Source organism: Thalassophryne amazonica, chromosome 9, assembly GCF_902500255.1.
Source record: "Thalassophryne amazonica chromosome 9, fThaAma1.1, whole genome shotgun sequence".
NCBI lineage: Eukaryota > Metazoa > Chordata > Actinopteri > Batrachoidiformes > Batrachoididae > Thalassophryne > Thalassophryne amazonica.
Window position 1 is genome coordinate 69,347,237 of NC_047111.1, and position 27,827 is coordinate 69,375,063.

The window sequence follows — 27,827 nt, forward strand, 5'->3', positions numbered from 1 at the left end:
AGGGTTTAAGAGGTTAAAAATATTGTGATATCATGAAAAGTCAGCTACTGCATGGAAGAAATGACAACCCCATGTGGAAGAATCATAAATAAGTTTGAATCATAAATAAAATTGATAACATCAAGGGTAATTTATTTCTTTAAAGTTAAAGCATTCACCACAGATTGCTTTCTACATAATTACAGAATTAGTGGAAACAGTGATGAAATTGTGTATCACGATAGGTGTATTGTTTATATATATATATATATATATATATATATATATATATATATATATACACAGTAGTGTTCAGAATAATAGTAGTACCATGTGACTAAAAAGATTAATCCAGGTTTTGAGTATATTTCTTATTGTTACATGGGAAACAAGGTACCAGTAGATTCAGCAGATTCTCACAAATCCAACAAGACCAAGCATTCATGATATGCACACTCTTAAGGCTATGAAATTGGGCTATTAGTAAAAAAAGTAGAAAAGGGGGTGTTCACAATAATAGTAGTGTGGCATTCAGTCAGTGAGTTAATCAATTTTGTGGAACAAACAGGTGTGAATCAGGTGTCCCCTATGTAAGGATGAAGCCAGCACCTGTTGAACATGCTTTTCTATGTGAAAGCCTCAGGAAAATGGGACCTTCAAGACATTGTTCAGAAGAACAGCGTAGTTTGATTAAAAAGTTGATTAGAGAGGGGAAAACTTATACGCAGGTGCAAAAAAATTATAGGCTGTCCATCTACAATGATCTCCAATGCTTTAAAATGGAAAAAAAAAAAAGAAAAAAAAAAGAGAAGCATGGAAGAAAACGGAAAACAACCATCAAAATGGATAGAAGAATAACCAGAATGGCAAAGGCTCACCCATTGATCAGCTTCAGGATGATCAAAGATAGATAGTCTGGAGTTACCTGTAAGTGCTGTGACAGTTAGAAGACACCTGTGTGAAGCTAATTTATTTGCAAGAATCCCCCACAAAGTCCCTCTGTTAAATAAAAGACGTGCAGAAGAGGTTACAATTCGCCAAAGAACACATCAACTGGCCTAAAGAGCAATGGAGGAATATTTTGTGGACAGATGAGAGTAAAATTGTTCTTTTTGGGTCCAAGGGCCGCAGACAGTTTGTGAGACAACCCCCAAACTCTGAATTCAAGCCACAGTTCACAGTGAAGATAGTGAAGCATGGTGGTGCAAGCATCATGATATGGGCATGTTTCTCCTACTATGGTGTTGGGCCTATATCGCATACCAGGTATCATGGATCAGTTTGGATATGTCAAAATACTTGAAGAGGTCATGTTGCCTTATGCTGAAGAGGACATGCCCTTGAAATGGGTGTTTCAACAAGACAATGACCCCAAGCACACTAGTAAACGAGCAAAATCTTGGTTCCAAACCAACTATATTAATGCCTCGCAGATGTGAAGAAATCATGAAAAACTGTGGTTATACAACTAAATACTAGTTTAGTGATTCACAGGATTTCTAAAAAAAGCAGTTTGAACATAAGAGTTTTGAGTTTGTTGCATCAACAGCAGATGCTACTATTATTGTGAACACCCCCTTTTCTACTTTTTTTTACTAATAGCCCAATTTCATAGCCTTAAGAGTGTGCATATCATGAATGTTTGGTCTTGTTGGATTTGTGAGAATCTACTGAATCTACTGGTACCTTGTTTCCCATGTAACAATAAGAAATATACTCAAAACCTGGATTAATCTTTTTAGTCACATAGCACTACTATTATTCTGAACACTACTGTATATATATACTCAACAAAAATATAAACGCAACACTTCTAGTTTTGCTCCCATTTTATATGAGATGAACTCAAAGATCTAAAACTTTTTCCACATACACAATATCACCATTTCCCTCAAATATTGTTCACAAACAGTCGAAATCTGTGATAGTGAGCACTTCTCCTTTGCTGAGATAATCCATCCCACCTCACAGGTGTGCCATATCAAGATGCTGATTAGACACCATGATTAGTGCACAGGTGTGCCTTAGACTGCCCACAATAAAAGGCCACTCTGAAAGGTGCAGTTTTGTTTTATTGGGGGGGGGATACCAGTCTGTATCTGGTGTGACCACCATATGCCTCATGCAGTGCAACACATCTCCTTCGCATCATCTGTGAAGAGAACACCTCTCCAACGTGCCAAACGTCAGCGAATGTGAGCATTTGCCCACTCAAGTCGGTTACGACGACGAACTGGAGTCAGGTCGATCCCCGATGAGGACGACGAGCATGCAGATGAGCTTCCCTGATACGGTTTCTGACAGTTTGTGCAGAAATTCTTTGGTTATGCAAACCGATTGTTCCAGCAGCTGTCCGAGTGGCTGGTCTCAGACGATCTTGGAGGTGAACATGCTGGATGTGGAGGTCCTGGGCTGGTGTGGTTACACATGGTCTGCGGTTGTGAGGCTGGTTGGATGTACTGCCAAATTCTCTGAAACACCTTTGGAGACGGCTTATGGTAGAGAAATGAACATTCAATACACGAGCAACAGCTCTGGTTGACATTCCTGCTGTCAGCATGCCAATTGCACGCTCCCTCAAATCTTGCGACATCTGTGGCATTGTGCTGTGTGATAAAACTGCACCTTTCAGAGTGGCCTTTTATTGTGGGCAGTCTAAGGCACACCTGTGCACTAATCACGGTGTCTAATCAGCATCTTGATATGGCACACCTGTGAGGTGGGATGGATTATCTCAGCAAAGGAGAAGTGCTCACTATCACAGATTTAGACTGGTTTGTGAACAATATTTGAGGGAAATGGTGATATTGTGTATGTGGAAAAAGTTTTAGATCTTTGAGTTCATCTCATACAAAATGGGAGCAAAACCAAAAGTGTTGCATTTATATTTTTGTTGAGTGTATATCATATCTTGGAGGTAGTATATTATTACACCCCTATTTATTAGTACTAGAAAATACTTTTAAGGGTCATACTGGGGTCTCAAAGCCTGAGAAATAGCCTTTTTATGTGCCTGTTGCTTTAAATGGTTGTAGTAGCTGGGGTTAGAGAGAGGGGGCTGTGTCTCTGTCCTTCTGCCACAGGCCGTGTGGGTGTGTGTCACAGAATGCACACCAGTTCAGTGGGTGTCTTATAGCGAAAACAGAAGCTCATAGTAAATTAATTTCTTCTACATATTTCACAATGGTCAAAACAGCCACTTCAAGCTTAAATGAGTAGGAGAACTTTTAGTCGTAGAAACTGAAAACTCACATCACATCAGTCACCAACAATGTTTAAATGGGAAAATGCTGTAAAGTCTGAGCCTAATATGGTCCCCTTAATCCCCTCTCTGTCACATTTTTTTTTTTCATTGTTAGTGTCGTTGCATCTCATTGAAGCAGGTGATAGAAATGAACTCAGACAGGTTTCAAAGTGTATGTACAGTACATTAGGCTCGGTGCATCGTTTGTGCGTGTGTGTAAGCTGAGCATTAGTGGCTGTATGGTGAGTTTACTGTGGCCTTTAGCACTCTGTGGGATGTGGTGTCTGACAGTAACTGCTACCTTGGATACATGGCAGTTAAACCATCCATCCAGATTCTGCCTTTTACATAAAAAGTAAAGTTAAACATTTGTCCTCTAGCTCTGAGTGGCAAATGTTTAAAAACTGGTATCAATATTCCAAAAACACTGCCAGTCATAAATGTATAGAAAATGGTATGTATTTAATTATTTGAATATTTTCTGCGCTAAATGTAGGCTACAGAAAACATAACAGATAATGACTACTGCTTCTGCTTTTAAGCCTACATTTATTTTATTTTTTTAAAACTTTTTTATTGGTTCTTTTATTCTGCTTTCCAAAAGCAGCTTACAGTTTACTAAACAACAAACTGTGGTAAGGGAGAAAAATACTCATCATAAATGATTCTGAATATGAAGCACATGTTAAAAATATGTTAACAAAATTATTTATTTGTCAAGCCCTATTGCACATACATGCTTTCTTATTTCAATACTATGCACCGGAGTACCAATGTAACACAAGCCTCATAATTTTTGTAATTTTAACCATTATTTCTTCTTGACCCCGTTAATTTGCTCCCAGGCTCGGAACTGATGCCTAAAGCTCTGTCCACTCGGATAGTCGGGGGTATTTGGTGGTTCTTCACTTTAATTATCATCTCTTCTTACACGGCCAACTTGGCTGCCTTCCTCACTGTGGAACGAATGGATGCTCCCATCGACTCAGCTGACGACCTGGCTAAGCAGACCAGGATTGAATACGGGGCAGTGAGGGACGGATCCACCATGACCTTCTTCAAGGTACAACTGCTGTTCTTTGCTGTGTGGTTGCCATCGTTCTGCACAAATATATAAATATCTTACAATCTCCCAGCTCTCTTGAACTCATCACGGTTTTACAAACTCTACCACCTGCTCTTTAGCATAAATACAATATCTTTTCTAGTGTTCTACTTAATTTTTTTGGCTTCAGATGTGCTTATAGAGGGTACTTTCATCTGTTATTTTTAAGGGGCATGGCAGTTTGGCATGGCCATTTTGGAATTACAGCCAATATTCCTTTGTTTCCACTTCGTTATTAGAAGCCATAAGTATGTGGATAAACTAAAGAAACCAAGTGGTAACACTGTATATCTATCTCAGACTTGTCTAAAGAAAACTGGCTGGAAACGTGATGATTTGTGTTAACAAAAATCAGTCTGTCCAAGTATTTATGGGCTGCGAATATGGATGGACTGTGTATAAAAGTGGCTGTAATTCCTAAAAGGTTAATGTGATATTTTTATTGATCCCCTTGAATTAAAATGTAAAGTCTCCACCACAAGCACATCTTTTCATTCATTCAATCATTCATTCATTTGTTTTCTATGCCCACTTACTACAGTCAAGGGTCACACGTGCTCTAGAGCCTATCCCAGCAGACACAGGGTGAGAGGTGGGCTACACCCTGGACAGGACTTCATTTTAAGTGCAAAATTACAACAGTTTTGTTGATGTCTCCCATTATGAGTCACCACAGCAGATCATCCATCTCCAACTCCCCCTGACCTCTGCATCTTCTTCCATCTCACCAACCCAGCCCGGTCTCACGTTTTTTTTTCGTCCTCCCGTCATGAAATGATTAAAATTTTCATGACAGGTTTTTTTTTTTAACTCACTATTACTAACTCTACTCTCACCCCCAACCCTAACCATGATCACCCCCCTCCCCCGCTGCACTTTTAATTACGTGCAGCCATCACGGAATGAATTAGAATGAATTTGTGCTCCCATGACAAAAATTTTGCACTTTTCGTGACAATATGATGAACCAATGTATATTTCGTGCTGCTGAATCACGACAGTCCGTGAGACTGGGTTGCACCAACCACCTGTATGAGCTCCCTCGCTACATCCATTCAGTTTTTCTCTTGCCTGGTGGCTCATCCTCAGCATCCTTCTCCAGATATACCCTTCAGTCCTCTTCTGCACATACCCAAACTTGCCTATGTGTATTTATATGCATGTGCCTAAGTGTGTATTATAAATGTGCTGATTATTCTAAGCACCAGACAAAATGATCTACTCTGGAATAACATAATCTCAACAGTGTCAGTAAATTCCTTCCCAGTTGCTCATCTGAGTGAAAGGTTTGACAGTATATTATTTGATTTTCTGTCAGTGCTGTCTCTTTCCGATATCATATCACAGTGAACATCCATTGAAAAAAACAAACCATCTGGCGTCTTTTCCCAAATCTGGCATCTTTGTCAGAACTCTATCTTCCTGTAACTTTGCCAAAGTGAGAACGTGGCAGCATGGGGATGTGTGGTGTGAAGCGAAGAAAGCACATATCGAGATCTAAGTGTTTGCATGTTTGAGTGTTTGTGTTGAAACCGAGCATATGTTTGCATGTCAGGTTGTCTTACATAATGCATTGGTGCTCCGCTGTCTTCAGGCAGGGCTGTCACTTCCTTTCCTCATTCCCACCCACTCTTCTCGTATCCTGGTGGCTCAGCAGGAGTGATCTGTGCAGGGCTTTATCCTCCCAGATTGCACCCAGTGATTACGGGTGACTGGTTGGAAACACGCTGGCTGTGTTGATGGCTCAAACAAATTGAATCAGCTGGAAGAGATTTAAAACGCAGCTGTCCCATTTTCTGTGCAAAACATACGCACAGACTCAGACACAGCCTGACAGTTTCTGTACAATGTGTTGGTGTATTGAGGATGTGATCGTGCACGTGTTTTGTGTCAAAAGCACTACTAGCTTGCATGAAAAACAATGCTGCTAACAAACCCTTGCCTGATCGGTTCCTCTGCCAGAAATCAAAGATCTCCACCTATGAGAAGATGTGGGCATTCATGAGCAGCAGGATGAACACTGCATTGGTTAAGAACAATAAAGAGGGCATCACCCGGGTTCTGACAACAGACTATGCAATGTTGATGGAGTCGACCAGCATTGAGTACATCAGCCAGAGAAACTGCAACCTCACCCAGATTGGAGGGCTTATCGACTCCAAGGGCTACGGCGTGGGAACACCAATCGGTAAGAAAGCTCAGACCAACTGAAAAAGAAAGGGGAAGGGGCAGTGTTGTCTCTGTGATGGACAATGATGAGTCAAAGACCTTAGTGTAGACAGAATTCATGAAAAGTGGCTTTATAAAAGGTTAGAAGTATATCAGTATTGTATTGTTTTTATTGTTCAAATGGTCTAGTTCAGGGGGCCAGTGTCCTGCACCTTTTAGATGTTTCTCTGGTCCAACACACCTGAATCAAATGGCTGAATTACCTCCTCAATATGCAGTCAAGTTCTCCAGAGTTCGGCTAATGACCTCATTCATTGACTCAGGTGTGCTGAAGCAGGGTCACAGCTAAAAGTTGCAGGACACCGGCCCATGAAGACTGGAGTTGAAGACCTCTGGTCTTGTTCATGGAAAAATAGGATACCAAGCTAATGATGTATTTACACATAACAATGACAAGTCACAAATGCCACGGAGTATACATTCTTGGTCGCTGATCACGCATGTGATGATTTGAGGCAGAGGTATGAGGTGTCCTCAGGAACTGCTGCAACCTGGTACCACGTGTTACGATTAATGGCACGTGTTGCTGGCGAATTATCTGGAACCATTACACACGGTCAAGAATAATGTTCTGCGCTGTTGTGTCCTGTTCCGTGCTATTGCGTGTAACAGCGCATCATTACGTTCTGTCACATTGTGAATGAGGCGAATTGTATCCACACACACCCCCATAGTCAGCTGCTGAACAATTCAGATCACTCCAGTTTGCTGATCAAAATCCACAGCAGAAGAACTTTGTGACTGCATGCTTAGTTGGGCTCTGTGCCATGGAGTGGCGCAGAGAGGAGACAGAGAGCCAGATGCATGGCTCCACGCGGCTCTCGTCTCGCGTGTTTTCCCACACATCAGGCACAGCAGCTAACCAAAAACATGCTCCACAAAAATCGCGAATATCATGCACCAACACGCACTATTAACAAACCTATTCAGATGCGTTAAGTCACATTAAGAATGTCAGGAATGTGCCAGGAATGAAGCAAATATGACATTCGTAATGCATCCTGCCTATGTGTAAATGCAGCATAACATTTTTATTTTCAGCTTCTAAATGGACAAGAAGCATACATGGTAGATAAACGACAAATTTTAAGTAAAGCGTTGAACATTTCTATGTATTTTACTGAATAGCATGATGACAAAAATCATCTTACTCTTAAAATGTTAACACAATGAACATCTTAACTTGTCACTTCTACATTTTCTGTGTCATTTCATTAAGAGGTTATAACTGATGTTTGTAATTTATTGGTTTAACAGTGGTCGCGGAATACCGCTTATGACGAACAAAGTACTAACAAATGGTGCATGTGTTCTGATGTTTTTTAAATCATAACCAACACATAAATGACCATTAGACCAAAAGACAAATTAGACCAAAATTAGAATTAAAGACAAATTCAACCTTCTCAAAATAACAAGATGTATGTTTATTGCTAAGAGAACACATATTTTATGTACCATAATTCAAACATCGATCATGTCCTGCTGCTTTTGCTTTTCTTAAACATAATGAACTTGATATGTAGAAACATTATTAAACAAAATAAAACTGAAACAGCAATATAAGATCACATTGCACATGCTTGACAATAATATCATTAGGAAAGGGCTGAAACACTGAAATACTATGAAATTTTGCCTATTTAGGGATACATTTCTAAATATGTTTTTCCAATGAAAAATTTTAAATTTGAGCTTGCTATCCATTTTTTCCAAGATTCAGGAGAGTGTATTCCATCCAAAAAGAGTGGATACCAACTTCAACTCAAAAAATGCTGCTTCCTGAAAAAAATGGTTGTAAGTGGTCTCGTGTATTGGTGCCAAAAGTAATGAAGTCAGAAAATGTCCATGTTGAGAAAATCATATCTGAAAATATTGAGTCATGAATTCAACCATTAAAAAAATTGTTGTTTTTATGCATTGCTTAGTGTCTAAAATGTTTGCAGACAGGTTTTCAGCATTTTGAAACCCATTCAATTTTCATATAGCTCCAATTTTGCTTTTGTATTTAGGTACTTTTTGCACCTACCTATGACGTTGACAAATTCGGAATGGACATGGTCACTTTTTGTCAGAAAAACTATTTATTTGGAAAAAAAAAAGTTTCACGCTGAGTAAATACAGTAGTGTTCAGAATAATAGTAGTGCTATGTGACTAAAAAGATTAATCCAGGTTTTGAATATATTTCTTATTGTTACATGGGAAACAAGGTACCAGTAGATTCAGTAGATTCTCACAAATCCAACAAGACCAGGCATTCCTGATATACACACTCTTAAGGCTATGAAATTGGGCTATTATTAAAAAAGTTTGATTAAAAAGTTGATTGGAGAGGGGAAAACTTATACGCAGGTGCAAAAAATTATAGGCTGTTCATCTACAATGATCTTCAATGCTTTAGAATGGACAAAAAAAACAGAGACGCCTGGAAGAAACTGGAAAACAACCATCAAAATGGATAGAAGAATAATCAGAATGGAAAAGGCTCACCCATTGATCAGCTCCAGGATGATCAAAGACAGTCTGGAGTTACCTGTAAGTGCTGTGACAGTTAGAAGACGCCTGTGTGAAGCTAATTTATTTGTAAGAATCCCCCGCAAAGTCCCTCTGTTAAATAAAAGACATGCACAGAAGAGGTTACAATTTGCCAAAGAACACATCAACTGGCCTAAAGAGAAATGGAGGAATATTTTGTGGACTGATGAGAGTAAAATTGTTCTTTTTGGGTCCAAGGGCCACAGACAGTTTGTGAGACGACCCCCAAACTCTGAATTCAAGCCACAGTTCACAGTGAAGACAGTGAAGCATGGTGGTGCAAGCATCATGATATGGGCATGTTTCTCCTACTATGGTGTTGGGCCTATATATCACATACCAGGTATCATGGATCAGTTTGGATATGTCAAAATACTTGAAGAGGTCATGTTGCCTTATGCTGAAGAGGACATGCCCTTGAAATGGGTGCTTCAACAAGACAATGACTCCAAGCACACTAGTAAACAAGCAAAATCTTGATTCCAAACCAACAAAATGAATGCCTCGCACATGTGAAGAAATCATGAAAAACTGTGCTTATACAACTAAATACTAGTTTAGTGATTTACAGGATTGCTAAAAAAGCAGTTTGAACATAACAGTTTTGAGATTGTAGTGTCAACAGCAGATGCTACTATTATTGTGAACACCCCCTTTTGTACTTTTTTTTACTAATAGCCCAATTTCATAGCCTTAAGAGTGTGCATATCATGAATGCTTGGTCTTGTTGGATTTGTGAGAATCTACTGAATCTACTGGTACCTTGTTTCCCATGTAACAATAAGAAATATACTCAAAACCTGGATTAATCTTTTTAGTCACATAGCACTACTATTATTCTGAACACTACTGTATAATCCTTCTCAGCACACTGAGTTTTTCAAAAGCAGTAAAACTTCACAACTGCAAGTTGAAGGCATTTAATTACAAGGGTTAGCTGAAAAGTTATGCCTCCTACGCAATTATTTCAAAAACAAAAAAGATACTCACACAAATTGCTTAACTGCTTAAAGCTGCCTGATGTTCTCCATCAGGCAGTGTAATTACTTTTTCACATAGTCACCTTCCTTTTCCACACACTTACGCCAACGCTAGAGAAGTGTTTGCATTCTGTTTGTGGAGAAATTGGGTGTCTTCTCTTGGCACCAGCAGCGCACAGCTGCTGGCACCTCTGCATCATTAGTGTAACGTGTCCTTGCATGCCTTCTTTCAGCTTGTACAAAAGTAAAAAGTTGTAGGGTACAACATCCAGATTGTAATGTGGTTGTGATAAAAGTTCGTAAAACTTGAGCAGCTGCAATGCATCTTCTGTTAGTTGACTCGTGTGTGTGTGTGTATGAGCATTGTCATGGTAAAGAGTGGACAAACCCACTTCAAGTGTGCACGCAGCTTTTGAAAAGTATCCACATATTGCTCGAACTTGACAGTGTTGCAATGTTCTAAACATTCTTTGAAGACTATACTATCACACCTGCCCTTGATGCTGTGCATCTGGGGTGCCTGCTATGGGCTTGGTTATACAGACTCATCGTGGCTGGATTTTAACCCTTCAGTCTCCTTTTCCACCTCCTGATTGTCCAGACATCCATACAAGTGTCACTACAGACAACACCTATTCGTCGATGAATGTCCACGGGTGTACAAACCTCCACTGTGGGGAATTGAGTAAGAGCACTTTGTTTCAAATGCACATCCATGTACTTCAACTTTTTTTTTTTACCAACTATGGTGCACATGTGTTACCTCAAAGGCAGTTCTGCTTATGCCTGGAATCACATTCAAAATCCATCTGGCGTAGCGATAATCAATAAGTAAAAGATTATTATATACCAGTTTTACTTCAACATCTCGGTTGTTACTGACATTTTGCACTGGAGGCAGAACCTTTCAGATGACCTATATATATGAGGTCAAGAACATTATCATATCTTGGTCATAAGCATAACAAAGACTTTTGAAGAATATGGATACTTCAAAAACTTTTGAAGAATATGGATACTTCAAAGCAACCAAATCACCCAGTCCAATAACTGACATCTTCATCCTGAAAAATGAAATAAGCCTATCCTGGCAGTGGTCTTTGGAATAGAATCATCTATTCTAAAGCTTCTTCCACTTCATTCCTTGTTTTCCCAACATCACCTTGACAGGTTGTTGTGATAAATTACCTCTGGGGTTAGGTTTACATGCTCCAGTTGTTGTGAAAATGTAGTGACACGGACCCACAACAGGGGGCGCAAATGAACGGCCAATAGATGAGCCAAAAAGTAACAATTTAATGTTGTGAAATGTGCACAACGAAATACAACACAATCTCAGAATATAATTACAGTCAATCCACAAAGGTGACGTGTGGGCAGGCTCGAGGATAGAAGACGTCTGTCCTGAGAAGAGCCGGAACCACACGATTTCCGCCGCCACTGAACCTGGAGAATACTGGAGCCGCCAAGTCCCGAATTCCCAGGTGATCACCGTCCCCGACTGTCGGATCTGGTACTGCTGGTGAGAACAAAGACAGTCAAGTGTAGGTGTGTGCACACCCAGTAACAACAACGGTGGGAATGCCACCTCCACCTCTCACTCAATATGTGTTGCAGCGGTCCCTCAGAGGAAAAAGAGTGCCGTCCTGCACAGCCTCCACAAACGAAGGACCGGTACTCCTGCAAACACTCACAATAGACAGATTCAGAAAATACCACAAAGGCTGAGGATATTACCTCCAATGAAGTACGATATCTCGGAGATGAGGTGGAGATGACGTCTGGGTTTTATGGAGTGCGATGATGAAGAATGAGTGACAGCTGTCAGGAGTTAATGAGTGACAGCTGTCAGGAGTTAATGAGTGACAGCTGTCAGGAGTTAATGAGTGACAGCTGTCAGGAGTTAATGAGTGACAGCTGTCACTCCCGGCTGTGTCTGTGGCGGCAGCGCCCTCTCGTGCCTGAAGCCCGCACTTCAGGCAGGGCGCCCTCTGGTGGTGGGCCAGCAGTACCTCCTCTTCTGGCGGCCCACACAACAGGACCCCCCCCTCAACGGGCGCCTCCTGGCGCCCGACCAGGCTTGTCCGGGTGTCGACGGTAGAAATCGGCCAGGAGGGCCGGATCCAGGATGAAGCTCCTCTTCACCCAGGAGCGTTCTTCGGGTCCATACCCCTCCCAGTCCACCAAATACTGGAACCCCCGGCCCATTCGACGGACGTCCAGGAGCCAGCGCACTGTCCAAGCCGGCTCCCCGTCAATGATCCGGGCAGGAGGCGGCACCGGACCGGGAGCACAGAGGGGTGAGGTGTGGTGAGGCTTGATTCTGGACACATGAAAAACCGAGTGGATCCGCAGTGAAGCTGGGAGTCGGAGCTTCACTGCAGCAGGACTGAGGATTTTGAGGATCTTGAATGGTCCAATGTAACGGTCCTTCAACTTAGGGGAGTCCACTTGGAGGGGGATGTCCTTCGTGGACAGCCACACCTCCTGCCCGGGCTGGTAAGCAGGGGCCGGGGATCGCCGGCGGTCCGCATGGGTCTTCGCCCTCGTCCGGGCCTTCAACAAGGCAGAACGGGCGGAGCGCCACACCCGACGGCACTTCCGCAGGTGGACCTGGACCGAGGGCACACCGACCTCTCCCTCCACCACGGGAAACAATGGGGGCTGATACCCCAAACACACCTCAAACGGGGAGAGGCCGGAGGCAGAGGACACCTGGCTGTTATGTGCATACTCGATCCAGGCCAGATGTTCACTCCAGGCCGTCGGGTCTGCAGACGTTACGCAGCGCAGGGCTTGCTCCAATTCCTGATTGGCCCGTTCTGCCTGTCCATTGGTCTACGGGTGATACCCGGACGAGAGGCTCACAGTGGCCCCCAGTTCCCGGCAGAAGCTCCTTCAGACGTGTGAGGAGAACTGGGGACCACGATCAGAGACGATGTTGGTGGGTATCCCATGCAGACGGACGACGTGGTGGACCAGGAGGTCTGCTGTCTCCTGGGCTGTTGGGAGCTTCGGGAGGGCCACGAAGTGGGCCGCCTTGGAGAATCGGTCCACTATCGTGAAGATGGTGGTGTTGCCCTGGGACGGCGGGAGGCCCGTGACGAAATCCAGGCCGATATGGGACCAGGGGCGATGAGGCACAGGAAGTGGCTGGAGAAGCCCTTGGGACCTCTTGTGGTCTGCCTTGCCCCTGGCACAGGTGGTGCAGGCCTGGATGTACTCCCGGATGTCGGCCTCCATAGACGCCCACCAGAAGCGCTGCCGGACAACTGCCACGGTCCTTCGCACGCCTGGATGACAGGAGAGCTTGGAACCGTGACAGAAGTCCAAGACTGCAGCTCTGGCCTCTGGTGGGACGTATAGACGGTTCTTCGGACCGGTTCCGGGGTCCGGGCTCCGTGCCAGGGCCTCCCGGACGGTCTTCTCCACGTCCCAGGTGAGGGTGGCCACGATAGTGGACTCCGGAATGATGGGCACCGGTGGATCCGACAGCACCGTTTTGACTTCGTCTTCGTGTACCCGGGACAAGGCATCCGATCTCTGGTTCTTGGTCCCGGGGCGATAGGTGATCCGGAAGTCAAAACGTCCGAAGAACAGTGACCAGCGGGCTTGCCTGGGGTTCAGCCGCTTGGCGGTCCTGATATACTCCAGGTTCCGATGGTCAGTGAAAACCGTGAATGGCACAGACGCTCCCTCCAACAGGTGTCTCCACTCCTCAAGAGCCTCTTTCACCGCAAGGAGTTCTCGATTGCCGACGTCATAGTTCCGTTCAGCTAGGGTCAACCTACGAGAAAAGTAGGCACACGGGTGAAGAACCTTATCGGTCTCTCCGCTCTGGGATAGCACGGCTCCTATCCCTGAGTCAGAGGCGTCCACTTCAACCACGAACTGGCGGCTAGGGTCGGGCTGCACCAAAACTGGCGCAGTAGAGAACCGTCGTTTCAACTCCTTGAACGCGGCTTCGCACCGATCCGACCAGGTGAAGGGGACTTTTGGAGAGGTCAGGGCTGTCAGGGGGCTAACTACCTGACTGTAGCCCTTAATGAACCTCCTATAGAAATTAGCGAAGCCGAGGAACTGTTGCAGCTTCCTACGGCTTGTTGGTTGGGGCCAATCTCTCACTGTCGCAACCTTGGCCGGATCAGGGGCGACGGAGTTAGAGGAGATGATAAACCCCAGGAAGGACAAAGACGTGCGGTGAAACTCGCACTTCTCGCCCTTCACAAACAGTCGGTTCTCTAATAACCGCTGCAGGTCCTGATGTACAAGCTGGACATGGGTCTCAGGATCCAGAGAAAAGATGAGAATATCGTCCAGATATACGAAGACGAATCGGTGCAGGAAGTCCCGCAAGACGTCGTTAACCAAGGCTTGGAACGTCGCAGGGGCGTTGGTGAGGCCGAACGGCATGACCAGGTACTCAAAGTGACCTAACGGGGTGTTAAATGCTGTCTTCCATTCGTCTCCCTTCCGGATCCGAACCAGGTGATACGCATTTCTAAGATCCAGCTTAGTAAAGATTTTGGCTCCATGCAGGGGGGTGAACACGGAATCCAACAATGGCAACGGGTATCGGTTGCGAACCGTAATCTCATTCAGCCCCCTGTAATCAATGCATGGACGGAGTCCGCCATCTTTCTTGCCCACAAAAAAGAAACCTGCCCCCATCGGGGAGGTGGAGTTCCGGATCAGCCCGGCAGCTAATGAGTCCCGGATGTGGGTCTCCATTGATTCGCGCTCAGGTCGTGAGAGGTTTTACAGCCTGCTGGACGGGAACTCAGCGCCTGGAACCAAATCAATGGCACAATCGTACGGACGGTGCGGGGGAAGGGTGAGTGCCAGATCCTTGCTGAAAATGTCAGCAAGATCGTGGTACTCAACCGGCACTGCTGTCAGATTGGGAGGGACTTTGACCTCCTCCTTAGCCTGTAAACCGGGAGGAACCGAGGATCCTAAACACACCCGATGGCAGGTTTCGCTCCACTGAACCACCACCCCAGACGGCCAATCAATCCGGGGATTGTACTTCAACATCCATGGGAAGCCCAAAATCACGCGGGAGGTAGAAGGAGTTACAAAAAACTCAATCTCCTCCCGATGGTTTCCAGACACCACCAGAGTTACTGGTTGTGTCTTGTGTGTGATTAAAGGGAGGAGGGTGCCATCTAGTGCCTGCACCTGCAATGGCGAAGGAAGCGCCACCAGAGGGAGCCCTACCTCCCTTGCCCATCTGCTGTCTAGCAGATTCCCTTCTGACCCCGTGTCCACCAGTGCTGGGGCTTGAAGGGTTAAATCCCCGCTCAGGATTGTAACTGGGAGTCGTGTGGCAATCTGTGTGTGTCTCATGTGAATGTTTTGACCCCCCCTTAGCCCAGTCTCTGAGGGCGGTTGTTGTTGTGGCCGTTTGGGGCAGTTTTCCTGTGTGTGCTCCTTTGAGCTGCAGAGAAAACACTCCCCGCGGATCAGCCTCCTCATTTTGGCCCTGTGCGTTTCCCTAACAACGTCAACAGGGGGAGCTGTTGCCCCACAGAGCGCTGCGGCTGTGGAGCGTGGGGAGGGCGGCCCCTTTTCGAACCCGGAAGGGAGAGGGGCGGCGCGTATCCGGCCACGTCCTTCGCCTCGCTCCTGACGGCGTTCCTCCAACCGATTGTCTAACCGTATAACGAGATCGATAAGCCCATCTAAATCCCACGGTTCCTCCTTAGCTACCAGATGCTCCTTCAGGACCAACGACAGTCCATTTATGAAGGCGGCGCGGAGCGCAACGTTATTCCAGCCAGACCTCGCAGCCGCGATGCGGAAGTCGACTGCATATTCGGCTGCACACCGGCGCCCCTGTCGCATTGACAGCAGCATTGTTGAAGCGGTCTCTCCTCTGTTAGGGTGATCAAACACTGTTCTGAACTCCCCCACAAACCCGGTGTATGCTGATAACAACCGTGAGTTCTGTTCCCAGAGCGCCGTAGCCCAGGCGCGTGCCTTACCCCAAAGCAGAGGAATCACATAAGCTATTTTACTAGCATCTGACGCGTACATGACGGGACGTTGTGCGAAGACGAGCGAACACTGCATGAGAAAGTCCGCGCACGTCTCCACACAACCTCCGTACGGCTCAGGAGGGCTTATGTATGCTTCAGGAGATGGTGGGAGGGGTTGTTGAACCACCACTGGAACGTTCATATCCTGCACAGGGTCGGCAGGAGGAGGAGCTGCAGCAGCGCCCTGAGCGCTCGCCGCCACCTGCACGGAGAGAGCCTCCACCCTGCGGTTCAGGAGGATGTTTTGCTCGGTCATTTGATCCAACCGAGCCGTAAAGGCGGTGAGAATGTGCTGCAGCTCACCAATCACGCCTCCTGCAGACGCCTGCGCTCCCTGCTCTCCCATTGGTCGTTCAACAGCCGGGTGATGCCCCTCGGAGTCCATGACGCTGGCCGAGATATCCTGTTGTGAAACTGTAGTGACACAGACCCACAACAGGGGGCGCAAATGAACGGCCAATAGATGAGCCAAAAAGTAACAATTTAATGTTGTGAAATGTGCACAACGAAATACAGACAATCTCAGAATATAATTACAGTCAATCCACAAAGGTGACGTGTGGACAGGCTCGAGGATAGAAGACGTCTGTCCTGAGAAGAGCCGGAACCACACGATTTCCGCCGCCACTGAACCTGGAGAATACTGGAGCCGCCAAGTCCCGAATTCCCAGGTGATCACCGTCCCCGACTGTCGGATCTGGTACTGCTGGCGAGAACAAAGACAGTCAAGTGTAGGTGTGTGCACACCCAGTAACAACAACGGTGGGAATGCCACCTCCACCTCTCACTCAATATATGTTGCAGTGGTCCCTCAGAGGAAAAAGAGTGCCGTCCTGCACAGCCTCCACAAATGAAGGACCAGTACTCCTGCAAACACTCACAATAGACAGATTCAGAAAATACCACAAAGGCTGAGGATATTACCTCCAATGAAGTACGATATCTCGGCGATGAGGTGGAGATGACGTCTGGGTTTTATGGAGTGCGATGATGAAGAATGAGTGACAGCTGTCAGGAGTTAATGAGTGACAGCTGTCACTCCCGGCTGTGTCTGTGGCGGCAGCGCCCTCTCGTGCCTGAAGCCCGCACTTCAGGCAGGGCGCCCTCTGGTGGTGGGCCAGCAGTACCTCCTCTTCTGGCGGCCCACACAACACCAGTAAGGCAACAATGTTATTGCATTGCATTGGTAGGACATCTAAATAACCTGCTGGGGCCTTCACTGACTTTAGGGTCAACATCTACTTGACAAGTTTCAGTGTGCTGAAAGAGTCGGAGCACTCAGTGGTCATGGAGTTGGGGGAAAGGGGTGTCTGCGATTGATCTTTGTAGACTAAGGCACACTAAACATTTATCAGAATAGCAATAACATAACATGTATCAGAATATGATAACCTGTTGTTTCCATAGTGGGCAAAAAAGACTATTCGGCACCTCTTCTGTTCAGAATAATTACAGGGTGGATGTAGCTAAACAAATACACTGTGTGTTTCTTTAATTGCTTTTACTGCAGTCTCCTGAACATTGTTTTACAGAAATGTTCCAAATGTGCTGCAATAAAATCTGTAATGAACAATCAAACTGTAATTTGCTGCTAAAGGGCACCTCAGTTGAGGTAATAAGGGAATATCATGCGCTGCTTGTCCTTTGCCTCACTTAGCTAATTATGATCATTCACAAAGCTTTCACTGGCTGCTAACACACGAAGACAGCTCTATATTTAGTTGGAATGATTGTTCAAGCAACAAAAACAGAAAAAAAGTGCAAAATGAATAACAGAAAGAAGTGTAAAATGCAAGTTGTGAAGTAATGCAAATTTTAACACATTTTTATTTTAACTAATATTTGCATTAAAGGGCAAAAGTGTTAAGTTTTAAATAGTTAAATAAATGGAGATTCTAATAAATAAATAAATAAATAAAACCCCATTACCTCACAAATATAAATGTCAACCGACGTAAAGTGTACAAGTGGAGATATACATAATGTTTTGTTGTCCATGATTATAATACTGTATATATTTAGGCTAGGTGATTGTCTAATGGCTAAAGCATTTTGCTTGAGACCAGAGAAGACTTGGTTCAAATAACAGCATGACCGGAAAGTCACTAAGGGCCCTTGGGCAAGGTCCTTAATCCCCGAGTTGCTCCCGGTGTGTAGTGAGTACCTTGTATGGCAGCACCCTCACATCGGGGTGAATGTGAGACATTATTTGTAAAGCACTTAGAGTGTCTGATGCAGTTGGAAAAGCACTATATAAATGCAGTCCATTTACCATTTATATATTTAACTTCATAGAAAAATTATTATTATGATAATTATTATCTGTTGCTTCCAAAAATTGGGATTGGGTACACAGCAAATGGAGTAAATGAATATAGTAAATAAAAAAGAAAAAATCAATATAATCATCTAAAAGAGCCAGAATTTTGGAAATTTTCTAGTTTCAACTTCAGCTTGTGTTCAGAGTTACTCAGTTATAGTGATTTATTCTCATATTCATTACTCAGATATTTTGGAGCCCAGTTGAACACCACATAAGAAAGAAAAAGAAAATTATGCAGTTGTGGTCAGCTTTTTACCTATGTTTATCACTGACAAATGTCATGACAATATCTTGACAGTTATCTACACTTTGCTTGGCATAACCAGAGTGGCAAAAAGGAAAGCCATCACGTCCTCCATGGTGGCTGCAGAGAGGGCCTCCTGATGGCTTTGGATTAATATGAGGGAACCATGAGGCATTGCCATTGTGACACAAGCCAGGGCCTGATCAGCTCTGGCTGATTCACCTGAGTGAGAGGGTATGATGTTGAAAGACCTGAAACAATCAATGAAATGAGCATCACTGATGATGTATCTCAGCACATGTGTGGATGTATCTTTAATCATCAATCATTTGAATGGTTTGTCTTCTGGGACAGAATTGGTTGCATGGCAAACATCTTTATTAGGAAAAGTAGCAAAAAAATTCAGTGCAAATGGTTTAATTTACTTTGGGTTACTGAAATTACCACAGGATCAATATTATACATTCACAGTCAAAAATGTACATATAGCCACCTCATGTTTTGTGGAATATCCATCTTGAAAAGTGAGAGGATGACTGAGGAGTGGAGGCGATGTGTGCTGGTTCCTATTTTTAAGAACAAGGGTGATGTGCAGAGCTGAAGTAACTACAGAGGCATTAAACTGATCAACCACAGCACAAAGTTATGGGAAAGAGTAGTAGAAGCTAGGCTTAGAAAACAGGTTAAAATCTGTGAGCAATAATATGATTTCATGCGAAGAAAGAGCACTACAGATGCAATGTTTGCATTGGGAATACTGATGGAGAAGTATAGATAAGGCCAGAAGGAGTTACATTGGGTATTTGTAGATTTAGAGAAAGTTTATGACAGTGTGCCAAGAGCAGAGTTGTGGTATTGTATGAGGAAGTCTGGTGTGGCAGAGAAGTATGCGTGACTAGTGCAGAATATGTACAAGAATAGTGTGACAGAGGAGAGGTGCAGTAGGAATGACATACTTGTTTAAGGTGGAGGTGGGATTACACCAAGGATCAGCTTTGGGTCCTTTCTTGTTTGCAGTGGTGATTGACAGGTTAACAGAGAGTCTCCATGGACTATGATGTTTGCAAATGACATGTGATGTGCTCACGCAGCACATCACCTGTTCAGCCTGCTCACATCGGGCAGGAAATACAGGTCAGTCAGAGCCCGAACCTCCAGGATGACAAACCATTTCTTTCCCTGGGCTGTGAGAACATTAAACACTCATGTGCAATAACTTCACACAACATGTGCAATAACTCTGACCACCATGTGCAATAACTGAAATGCTATGGGCTATACGCATACAAATACGTGCAATCTAATTTTCTCTGTGCCTTATCTAGACTGTATATATTCATTTGTTTAAATAGCTTGTACATCTCTTCACTTATATACATACTCACATTTTTCACTTGGCCAGCTAAGTTTGTTTTTTACGAGTCATAGGTGATGCTTCTTTTTATTTTGTCTTATTCTCAAACTCTGTTGTGGAGTGGCACCCCTAATCTAGTTGTATGTGTACAATGACAAATAAAGTTTCTATTCTATTCTACACTGTGATCCATAGTGAGTGTAGAGAACAGGTTGAGCCTAGCCTGGAAAGGTGGAGATATGCTCTGGAGAGAAGGGGAATGAAAGTCAGTCGGAGCAAGACAGTACATGTGTTTGAATGAGAGGGAGCCCAGTTGAATAGTGCAGTTACAAGGAGTAGAAGTGGTGAAAGTAGATGAGTTTAAATACTTGGGGTCAACTGTCTAAAGTAATGGAGAATGTGGTGGAGAGATGAAGAAGAGGGTGAAGGCAGGGTGAAGTGGGTGGAGAAAGGTGAAAGGAGAATTTTGTGAGTAAAGATATTTGCAAGAGTGAAGGGGAAAGACCAGCTTCAGTGAGACCAGCTATGCTGTACAGCTGTTGTGAAAGTGTCGTGACACGGACCCACAACAGGGGGCGTTAATGAACGGACAATGGATAAGCCAAAAAGTAACAATTTAATGTTGTGAATCGCACAACAACGTACAGACAATAACAATATGGTGGACTGTCAATCATACACCAGGTGACCCGGTACTGCTGGCAGAGAACAGAGACAGTCCAGATGAGTGTGAGTTCGCACACTCAGTAATCCCACAGTCTGTATTAAGTAAAGGAGGGAAAACCTCCACCTCCAATCACACACACTCGTGCAGCTCCTGGTCAACCACTTATCTGGGTTGGGGTGTGAGGCGAAGCCGTCGCTGTCACACCAAACGCCAATCCCTCAGATAAGGACACACTCCAGGAAAACGGCTGCAACAGAAGTTCAGGTTATTGCACACAAAGTGTCAGTCAGCAGAGAAATTACCTGAATGGTAGTTGATTTCTCGGCGAGGAGGTGGAGTTGCAGTCCGGTCTTTGTAGTGGTGGTGATGGGTGACAGCTTGTGTTGATTAATGACAGCTGTCACCTCCAGCAAAGCCGACGCCCTCTCGTGCTTGAAGCCCGCACTTCAAGCAGGGCGCCATCTTGTGGTGGTGGGCCAGCAGTACCTCCTCTTCAGCGGCCCACACAACAACAGCTTAGAGACAGTGACCCTAACAAAAATGCAGCAGGCAGAGCTGGAGGTGGCAGAGCTGAAAGTGTTACAATTCTCTTTGGGAGTGACAAGCAGGCTTGGGGAGTAACAGAATACATGTAACGGTGTTACGTAATTAGGATACAAAAAAAAGGTAACTGTATTCCGCTACAGTTACAGAAAAAAAGACGTATTCAGATTACAGGTATATTTAGTAAAAATGGGGATTACTTCGCAGGATTACAATTTTAATGCATTTTATGATATTATTCAGGGTTCTAGCTAGCGCAAACTTGCGTTACGGCCGGTTACGCTATAATTTTGGACCGTTACGATTTTCAATACAACGTCTGTAATCAACCGTTTCTGCAGCGCAACTCCAGTTTGAAGCGTGAATCGAAGCAATGCTTCGATTCAATGGCTCGTGGCTCTTTGATGCGCTGCTCTTCAGAAGCAGTAAGTCCGCTTCTTAACCCCTCTGAAAGCCACTAATATCATGAGTCACTTTTGTGTAGATTAAAGTCACTAACTGGGACTCTGGTCTTGTTGCAGTCGAGAAACGAGAATCGGCCTCCGTTTTGTCACAGCTTCAAATGCTGCGCGGCTCTCTGACTCCGCTCGGAATTAATAACTTCAAAACTAATCGCCGCTTTAAATAAAATGACACCTCTTACAAATGTTGCAATACAGACAATAAACTACAATAGACTGAAACGTTTTTTCCTCCCAAAATGTGATGTGTTGCATTCTTTATAAACATGACCTGCAGCACATCTGCAAGAGCTCAGCTCATAGGTATGGAAAGACATTCATGCCAATAATAATGTCTGAAAGGAAATGCTTTTGACAAAAACTAACAGATTTTATTTCTGTTTATGTCCAGAGATCAAGGATCCACCATGTAGAGTTTATTATTACCTCCTCTTCAGCGGCCCACACAACAGGACCCCCTGCTCAACGGGCGCCTCCTGGCGCCCGACCAGGCTTGTCCGGGTGCCGCCGGTAGAAGTCGGCCAGGAGGGCCGGGTCCAGGATGAAGCTCCTCTTCACCCAGGAGTGTTCTTCGGGTCCATACCCCTCCCAGTCCACCAAATACTGGAACCCCCGGCCCTTCCGACGGACGGCTCGTCGATGATCCGGGCAGGAGGCGGCGCCGGTCCGGGGGCACAGAGGGGTGACACGTGGTGAGGTTTGATGTGGGACACATGGAAAACTGGGTGGATCCGCAGTGAAGCTTCACTGCGGCTGGACTGAGGACCTTGAGGATAGGGAAAGGTCCGATGTATCTGTCCTTCAACTTTTGGGATTCCACTTGCAGGGGAATGTCCTTTGTAGAAAGCCAAACCTCCTGCCCAGGCTGGTACACAGGGGCCGGGGCACGCCGGCGGTCTGCATGGTTCTTGGCCCTCGTCCGGGCTTTGAGCAGGGCAGAGCGGGCAGTACGCCACACCCGACGGCACCTTCTCAGATGGGCCTGGACCGAGGGCACCCCGACCTCTCCCTCCACTAGCAGGAACAATGGGGGCTGGTACCCCAAACACACTTCAAATGGGGAGAGGCCGGTGGCAGACGAGACTTGGCTATTATGAGCGTACTCGATCCAGGCCAGATGGTCACTCCAGGCCGTCGGGTGCGCGGAGGTCACGCAACGGAGGGCCTGCTCCAGTTCCTGGTTTGTCCGCTCTGCCTGCCCGTTCGTCTGGGGGTGGTACCCAGACGAGAGACTGACGGTGGCCCCCAGTTCCCTACAGAAACTCCGCCAGACCTGGGAGGAGAACTGAGGACCACGATCCGAGACAATGTCCGATGGAATCCCATGCAGACGCACGACGTGGTGGACCAGGAGGTCTGCAGTCTCCTGGGCCGTCGGGAGCTTCGGGAGGGCCACGAAGTGGGCCGCCTTGGAAAACCGGTCCACTATCGTTAGGATGGTGGTGTTTCCCTGGGACGGCGGGAGGCCCGTGACAAAGTCCAGGCCGATATGAGACCAGGGGCGACGAGGCACTGGCAGAGGCTGGAGGAGGCCTTGGGCCTTGTGATGGTCAGCTTTGCCCCTGGCGCAGGTGGTGCAGGCCTGGACATACTCCCGGACGTCGGCTTCCATAGACGCCCACCAGAAGCGCTGCCGGACCACTGCCACGGTTCTTCGCACCCCTGGGTGACAGGAGAGCTTGGAACCGTGACAGAAGTCAAGGACCGCAGCCCTGGCCTCTGGTGGGACGTACAGTTTGTTCTTCGGACCGGTCCCCGGGTCCGGGCTCCGTGTCAGGGCCTCCCGGACGGTCTTCTCCACGTCCCAGGTAAGGGCGGCCATGACAGTGGACTCGGGGATGATGGTGTCAGGGGGGTCTGACAGCTCGGTCTTGACCTCCTCTTCGTGCACCCGGGACAGGGCATCAGATCGTTGGTTCTTTGTCCCGGGGCGGTAGGTGATCCGGAAGTCAAAACGCCCGAAGAACAGAGACCAGCGGGCTTGCCTGGGGTTCAGACGCTTCGCGGTCCGGATGTACTCCAGGTTCCGATGGTCCGTGAAAACTGTAAATGGTACCGATGCTCCCTCCAACAGGTGTCTCCACTCTTCAAGAGCCTCCTTCACCGCAAGAAGTTCCCGATTGCCGACGTCATAGTTCCGTTCAGCTGGGGTCAACCTGCGGGAAAAATAGGCACATGGATGGAGAACCTTGTCGGACTCCCCGCTCTGGGATAGCACGGCTCCTATCCCTGAGTCAGAGGCATCCACTTCAACAATAAACTGGGGCTTGGGATCGGGCTGCACCAGAACTGGTGCAGTTGAGAACCGGCGTTTCAACTCCCTAAACGCGGCTTCGCACCGATCCGACCAGGTGAAGGGGACTTTTGTGGAGGTCAGGGCTGTCAGGGGGCTAACTACCTGACTGTAACCCTTGATGAACCTCCGGTAGAAATTTGCAAAACCGAGGAACTGTTGTAGTTTCCTACGGTTCGTTGGTTGGGGCCAATCTCTCACCGCCGCAACCTTGGCCGGATCAGGGGCGACGGAGTTGGAGGAGATGATGAACCCCAAGAAGGACAAAGAAGAGCGGTGGAACTCACACTTCTCGCCCTTCACAAACAGCCGGTTCTCCAACAACCGCTGTAGGACCTGACGTACATGCTTAACATGGGTCTCAGGATCCGGAGAAAAAATGAGTATATCGTCTAGATATACGAAGACAAACCGATGCAGGAAGTCCCGCAAGACGTCATTAACCAATGCTTGGAACGTCGCGGGCGCATTGGTGAGGCCGAACGGCATGACCAGGTACTCAAAGTGACCTAACGGGGTGTTAAATGCCGTCTTCCACTCGTCTCCCTCCCGGATCCGAACCAGGTGATAAGCATTCCTAAGATCCAATTTCGTGAAAATTTGGGCTCCATGCAGGGGCGTGAACACTGAATCCAACAGAGGTAACGGGTATCGGTTACGAACCGTGATCTCGTTCAGCCCTCTGTAATCAATGCATGGACGGAGTCCGCCGTCCTTCTTGCCCACAAAAAAGAAACCAGCACCCATCGGGGAGGTGGAGTTCCGGATCAACCCGGCAGCTAACGAGTCCCGGATGTAGGTCTCCATTGATTCGCGTTCCGGACGTGAGAGGTTGTACAGCCTGCTGGACGGGTACTCAGCGCCCGGTATCAAATCAATGGCACAATCGTACGGACGGTGCAGGGGCAGCGTGAGTGCCAGATCCTTGCTGAAGACGTCAGCAAGGTCGTGGTACTCGGCTGGCACCGCCGCCAGATTGGGGGGGACTAAAACCTCCTCCTTAGCTGTCACACCGGGTGGAACCGAGGATCCTAAACACTCCCGGTGGCAGGTTTCGCTCCACTGAACCACAACCCCAGACGGCCAATCAATCCGGGGATTGTGTTTTAACACCCATGGAAAACCCAATATCACTCGGGAGGTAGAAGGTGTTACATAAAACACAATCTCCTCCCTGTGATTCCCAGACACCACCAATGTCACTGGCTGAGTCTGGTGTGTGATTAGTGGAAGAAGGGTGCCATCTAGTGCCCGCACCGACAATGGTGACGGTAAGGCCACTAGAGGGAGCCCGACCTCCTTTGCCCATCTGCTATCCAGCAGATTTCCCTCCGACCCCGTGTCCACCAGTGCTGGGGCGTGAAGGGTTAAATCCTCACTCAGGATCGTGACTGGGATTCGTGCAGATTTACGGGGTCTCCCCGCGTGGGTATTGTGACCCACCCTTAGCCCAGTCTCTAAGGACGAGTGCTGCTGTTTTGATCGTTTGGGGCATTCTCTCTGTGTGTGCTCAGTTGAGCTACAGAGAAAACACTCTCCACGGATCAGCCTCCTTTGTCTCTGATCTGATCGTTTTTTGGCCCTGCTCGTTTCCATAGCAACGTCAGCAGGGGGAGCTGTTGTCACGTGGAGAGCCCTGGCAGTGGAGCGTGGGGAAGTCGGCTCCCTTTCAGACCCGGGAGGAAGAGGGACGGCTTGTGCCTGACCACGCCCTTCGTCTCGCTCCCGTCGGTGTTCTGTTAATCGGTTGTCTAACCGTATAACCAGGTCGATAAGCCCATCTAAATCCCGCGGCTCGTCCTTCGCCACCAGGTGCTCCTTGAGGACCAGAGACAGTCCGTTTACAAAGGCGGCGCGGAGCGCAACAGCATTCCAGCTGGCTCGCGCTGCCGCGATGCGGAAGTCGACTGCATACTTTGCTGCGCTCCGACACCCCTGTCTTATCGACAGCAGCACACTTGAAGCGGTCTCGCCTCTATGAGGGTGGTCGAACACCTGTCGGAACTCCCTCACAAACTCAGTATAAACCGTTAGGAGCCGTGAATTCTGCTCCCAAAATGCCGTAGCCCAGGCGCGTGCATCTCCTCGAAGCAAGTTTATAACGTAAGCCACCCGGCTGGCGTCTGACGCGTACATGACGGGACGCTGTGAAAAGACGAGCGAGCACTGCATCAAGAAGTCTGCGCACGTCTCCACACAGCCTCCGTACGGCTCCGGAGGGCTTATGTATGCTTCAGGGGAAGGTGGGGGGGGTCGTTGAACGACCAGCGGAATGTCTGTTTCTGGCACACGGTCAGCAGGAGGAGGTGCTGCAGCAGCGCCCTGAGCATGCGCTTCCACCTGGGCGGTGAGAGCCTCTATCCTGCGATTGAGAACACTGCTCTGCTCTGTAACTAAGTCCAACCGAGCGGCAAAGGCGGTTAAGATGTGTTGCAGCTCACCCACCACGCCTCCTGCCTGTGCACCTCGCTCTCCCATTGGCTGTTCAAGCGATGGTTGACGCCCCTCGGGATCCATGACGCTGGCCGAGAAATCCTGTTGTGAAAGTGTCGTGACACGGACCCACAACAGGGGGCGTTAATGAACGGACAATGGATAAGCCAAAAAGTAACAATTTAATGTTGTGAATCGCACAACAACGTACAGACAATAATAATATGGTGGACTGTCAATCATACACCAGGTGACGTGTGGGCAGGCTCGACGATAGAAGACGCCTGGAGAGAGAAGAGCTGGATCCCCACACAGCTTCCAACACCAACGGAGCTGAAGAACACCGGAGCCGCCAAGCCCTGCGCCCCAGGTGGCCCCTGTCTTCAGCAGTCAGACCCGGTACTGCTGGCAGAGAACAGAGACAGTCCAGATGAGTGTGAGTTCGCACACTCAGTAATCCCACAGTCTGTATTAAGTAAAGGAGGGAAAACCTCCACCTCCAATCACACACACTCGTGCAGCTCCTGGTCAACCACTTATCTGGGTTGGGGTGTGAGGCGAAGCCGTCGCTGTCACACCAAACGCCAATCCCTCAGATAAGGACACACTCCAGGAAAACGGCTGCAACAGAAGTTCAGGTTATTACACACAAAGTGTCAGTCAGCAGAGAAATTACCTGAATGGTAGTTGATTTCTCGGCGAGGAGGTGGAGTTGCAGTCCGGTCTTTGTAGTGGTGGTGATGGGTGACAGCTTGTGTTGATTAATGACAGCTGTCACCTCCAGCAAAGCCGACGCCCTCTCGTGCTTGAAGCCTGCACTTCAAGCAGGGCGCCATCTTGTGGTGGTGGGCCAGCAGTACCTCCTCTTCAGCGGCCCACACAACAACAGTGTTGTTGTTACGTAATTAGGATACAAAAAAAAGGTAACTGTATTCCGCTACAGTTACAGAAAAAAAGACGTATTCAGATTACAGGTATATTTAGTAAAAATGGGGATTACTTCGCAGGATTACAATTTTAATGCATTTTATGATATTATTCAGGGTTCTAGCTAGCGCAAACTTGCGTTACGGCCGGTTACGCTATAATTTTGGACCGTTACGATTTTCAATACAACGTCTGTAATCAACCGTTTCTGCAGCGCAACTCCAGTTTGAAGCGTGAATCGAAGCAATGCTTCGATTCAATGGCTCGTGGCTCTTTGATGCGCTGCTCTTCAGAAGCAGTAAGTCCGCTTCTTAACCCCTCTGAAAGCCACTAATATCATGAGTCACTTTTGTGTAGATTAAAGTCACTAACTGGGACTCTGGTCTTGTTGCAGTCGAGAAACGAGAATCGGCCTCCGTTTTGTCACAGCTTCAAATGCTGCGCGGCTCTCTGACTCCGCTCGGAATT

At 46.8% G+C, this 27,827-nt stretch overlaps 1 protein-coding gene across 1 annotated transcript in view; it reads left to right on the forward strand.

Moving 5' to 3' along the window:
* Nucleotides 1–27,827, forward strand: part of LOC117517330 (glutamate receptor ionotropic, kainate 1-like) — a 164,730-nt gene that overhangs the window by 99,961 nt on the left and 36,942 nt on the right. The window contains 2 exon segments of the mRNA XM_034178324.1: nt 4,069–4,286; nt 6,291–6,516. Of these exon segments, the coding sequence (XP_034034215.1) occupies nt 4,069–4,286; nt 6,291–6,516 (444 nt within the window).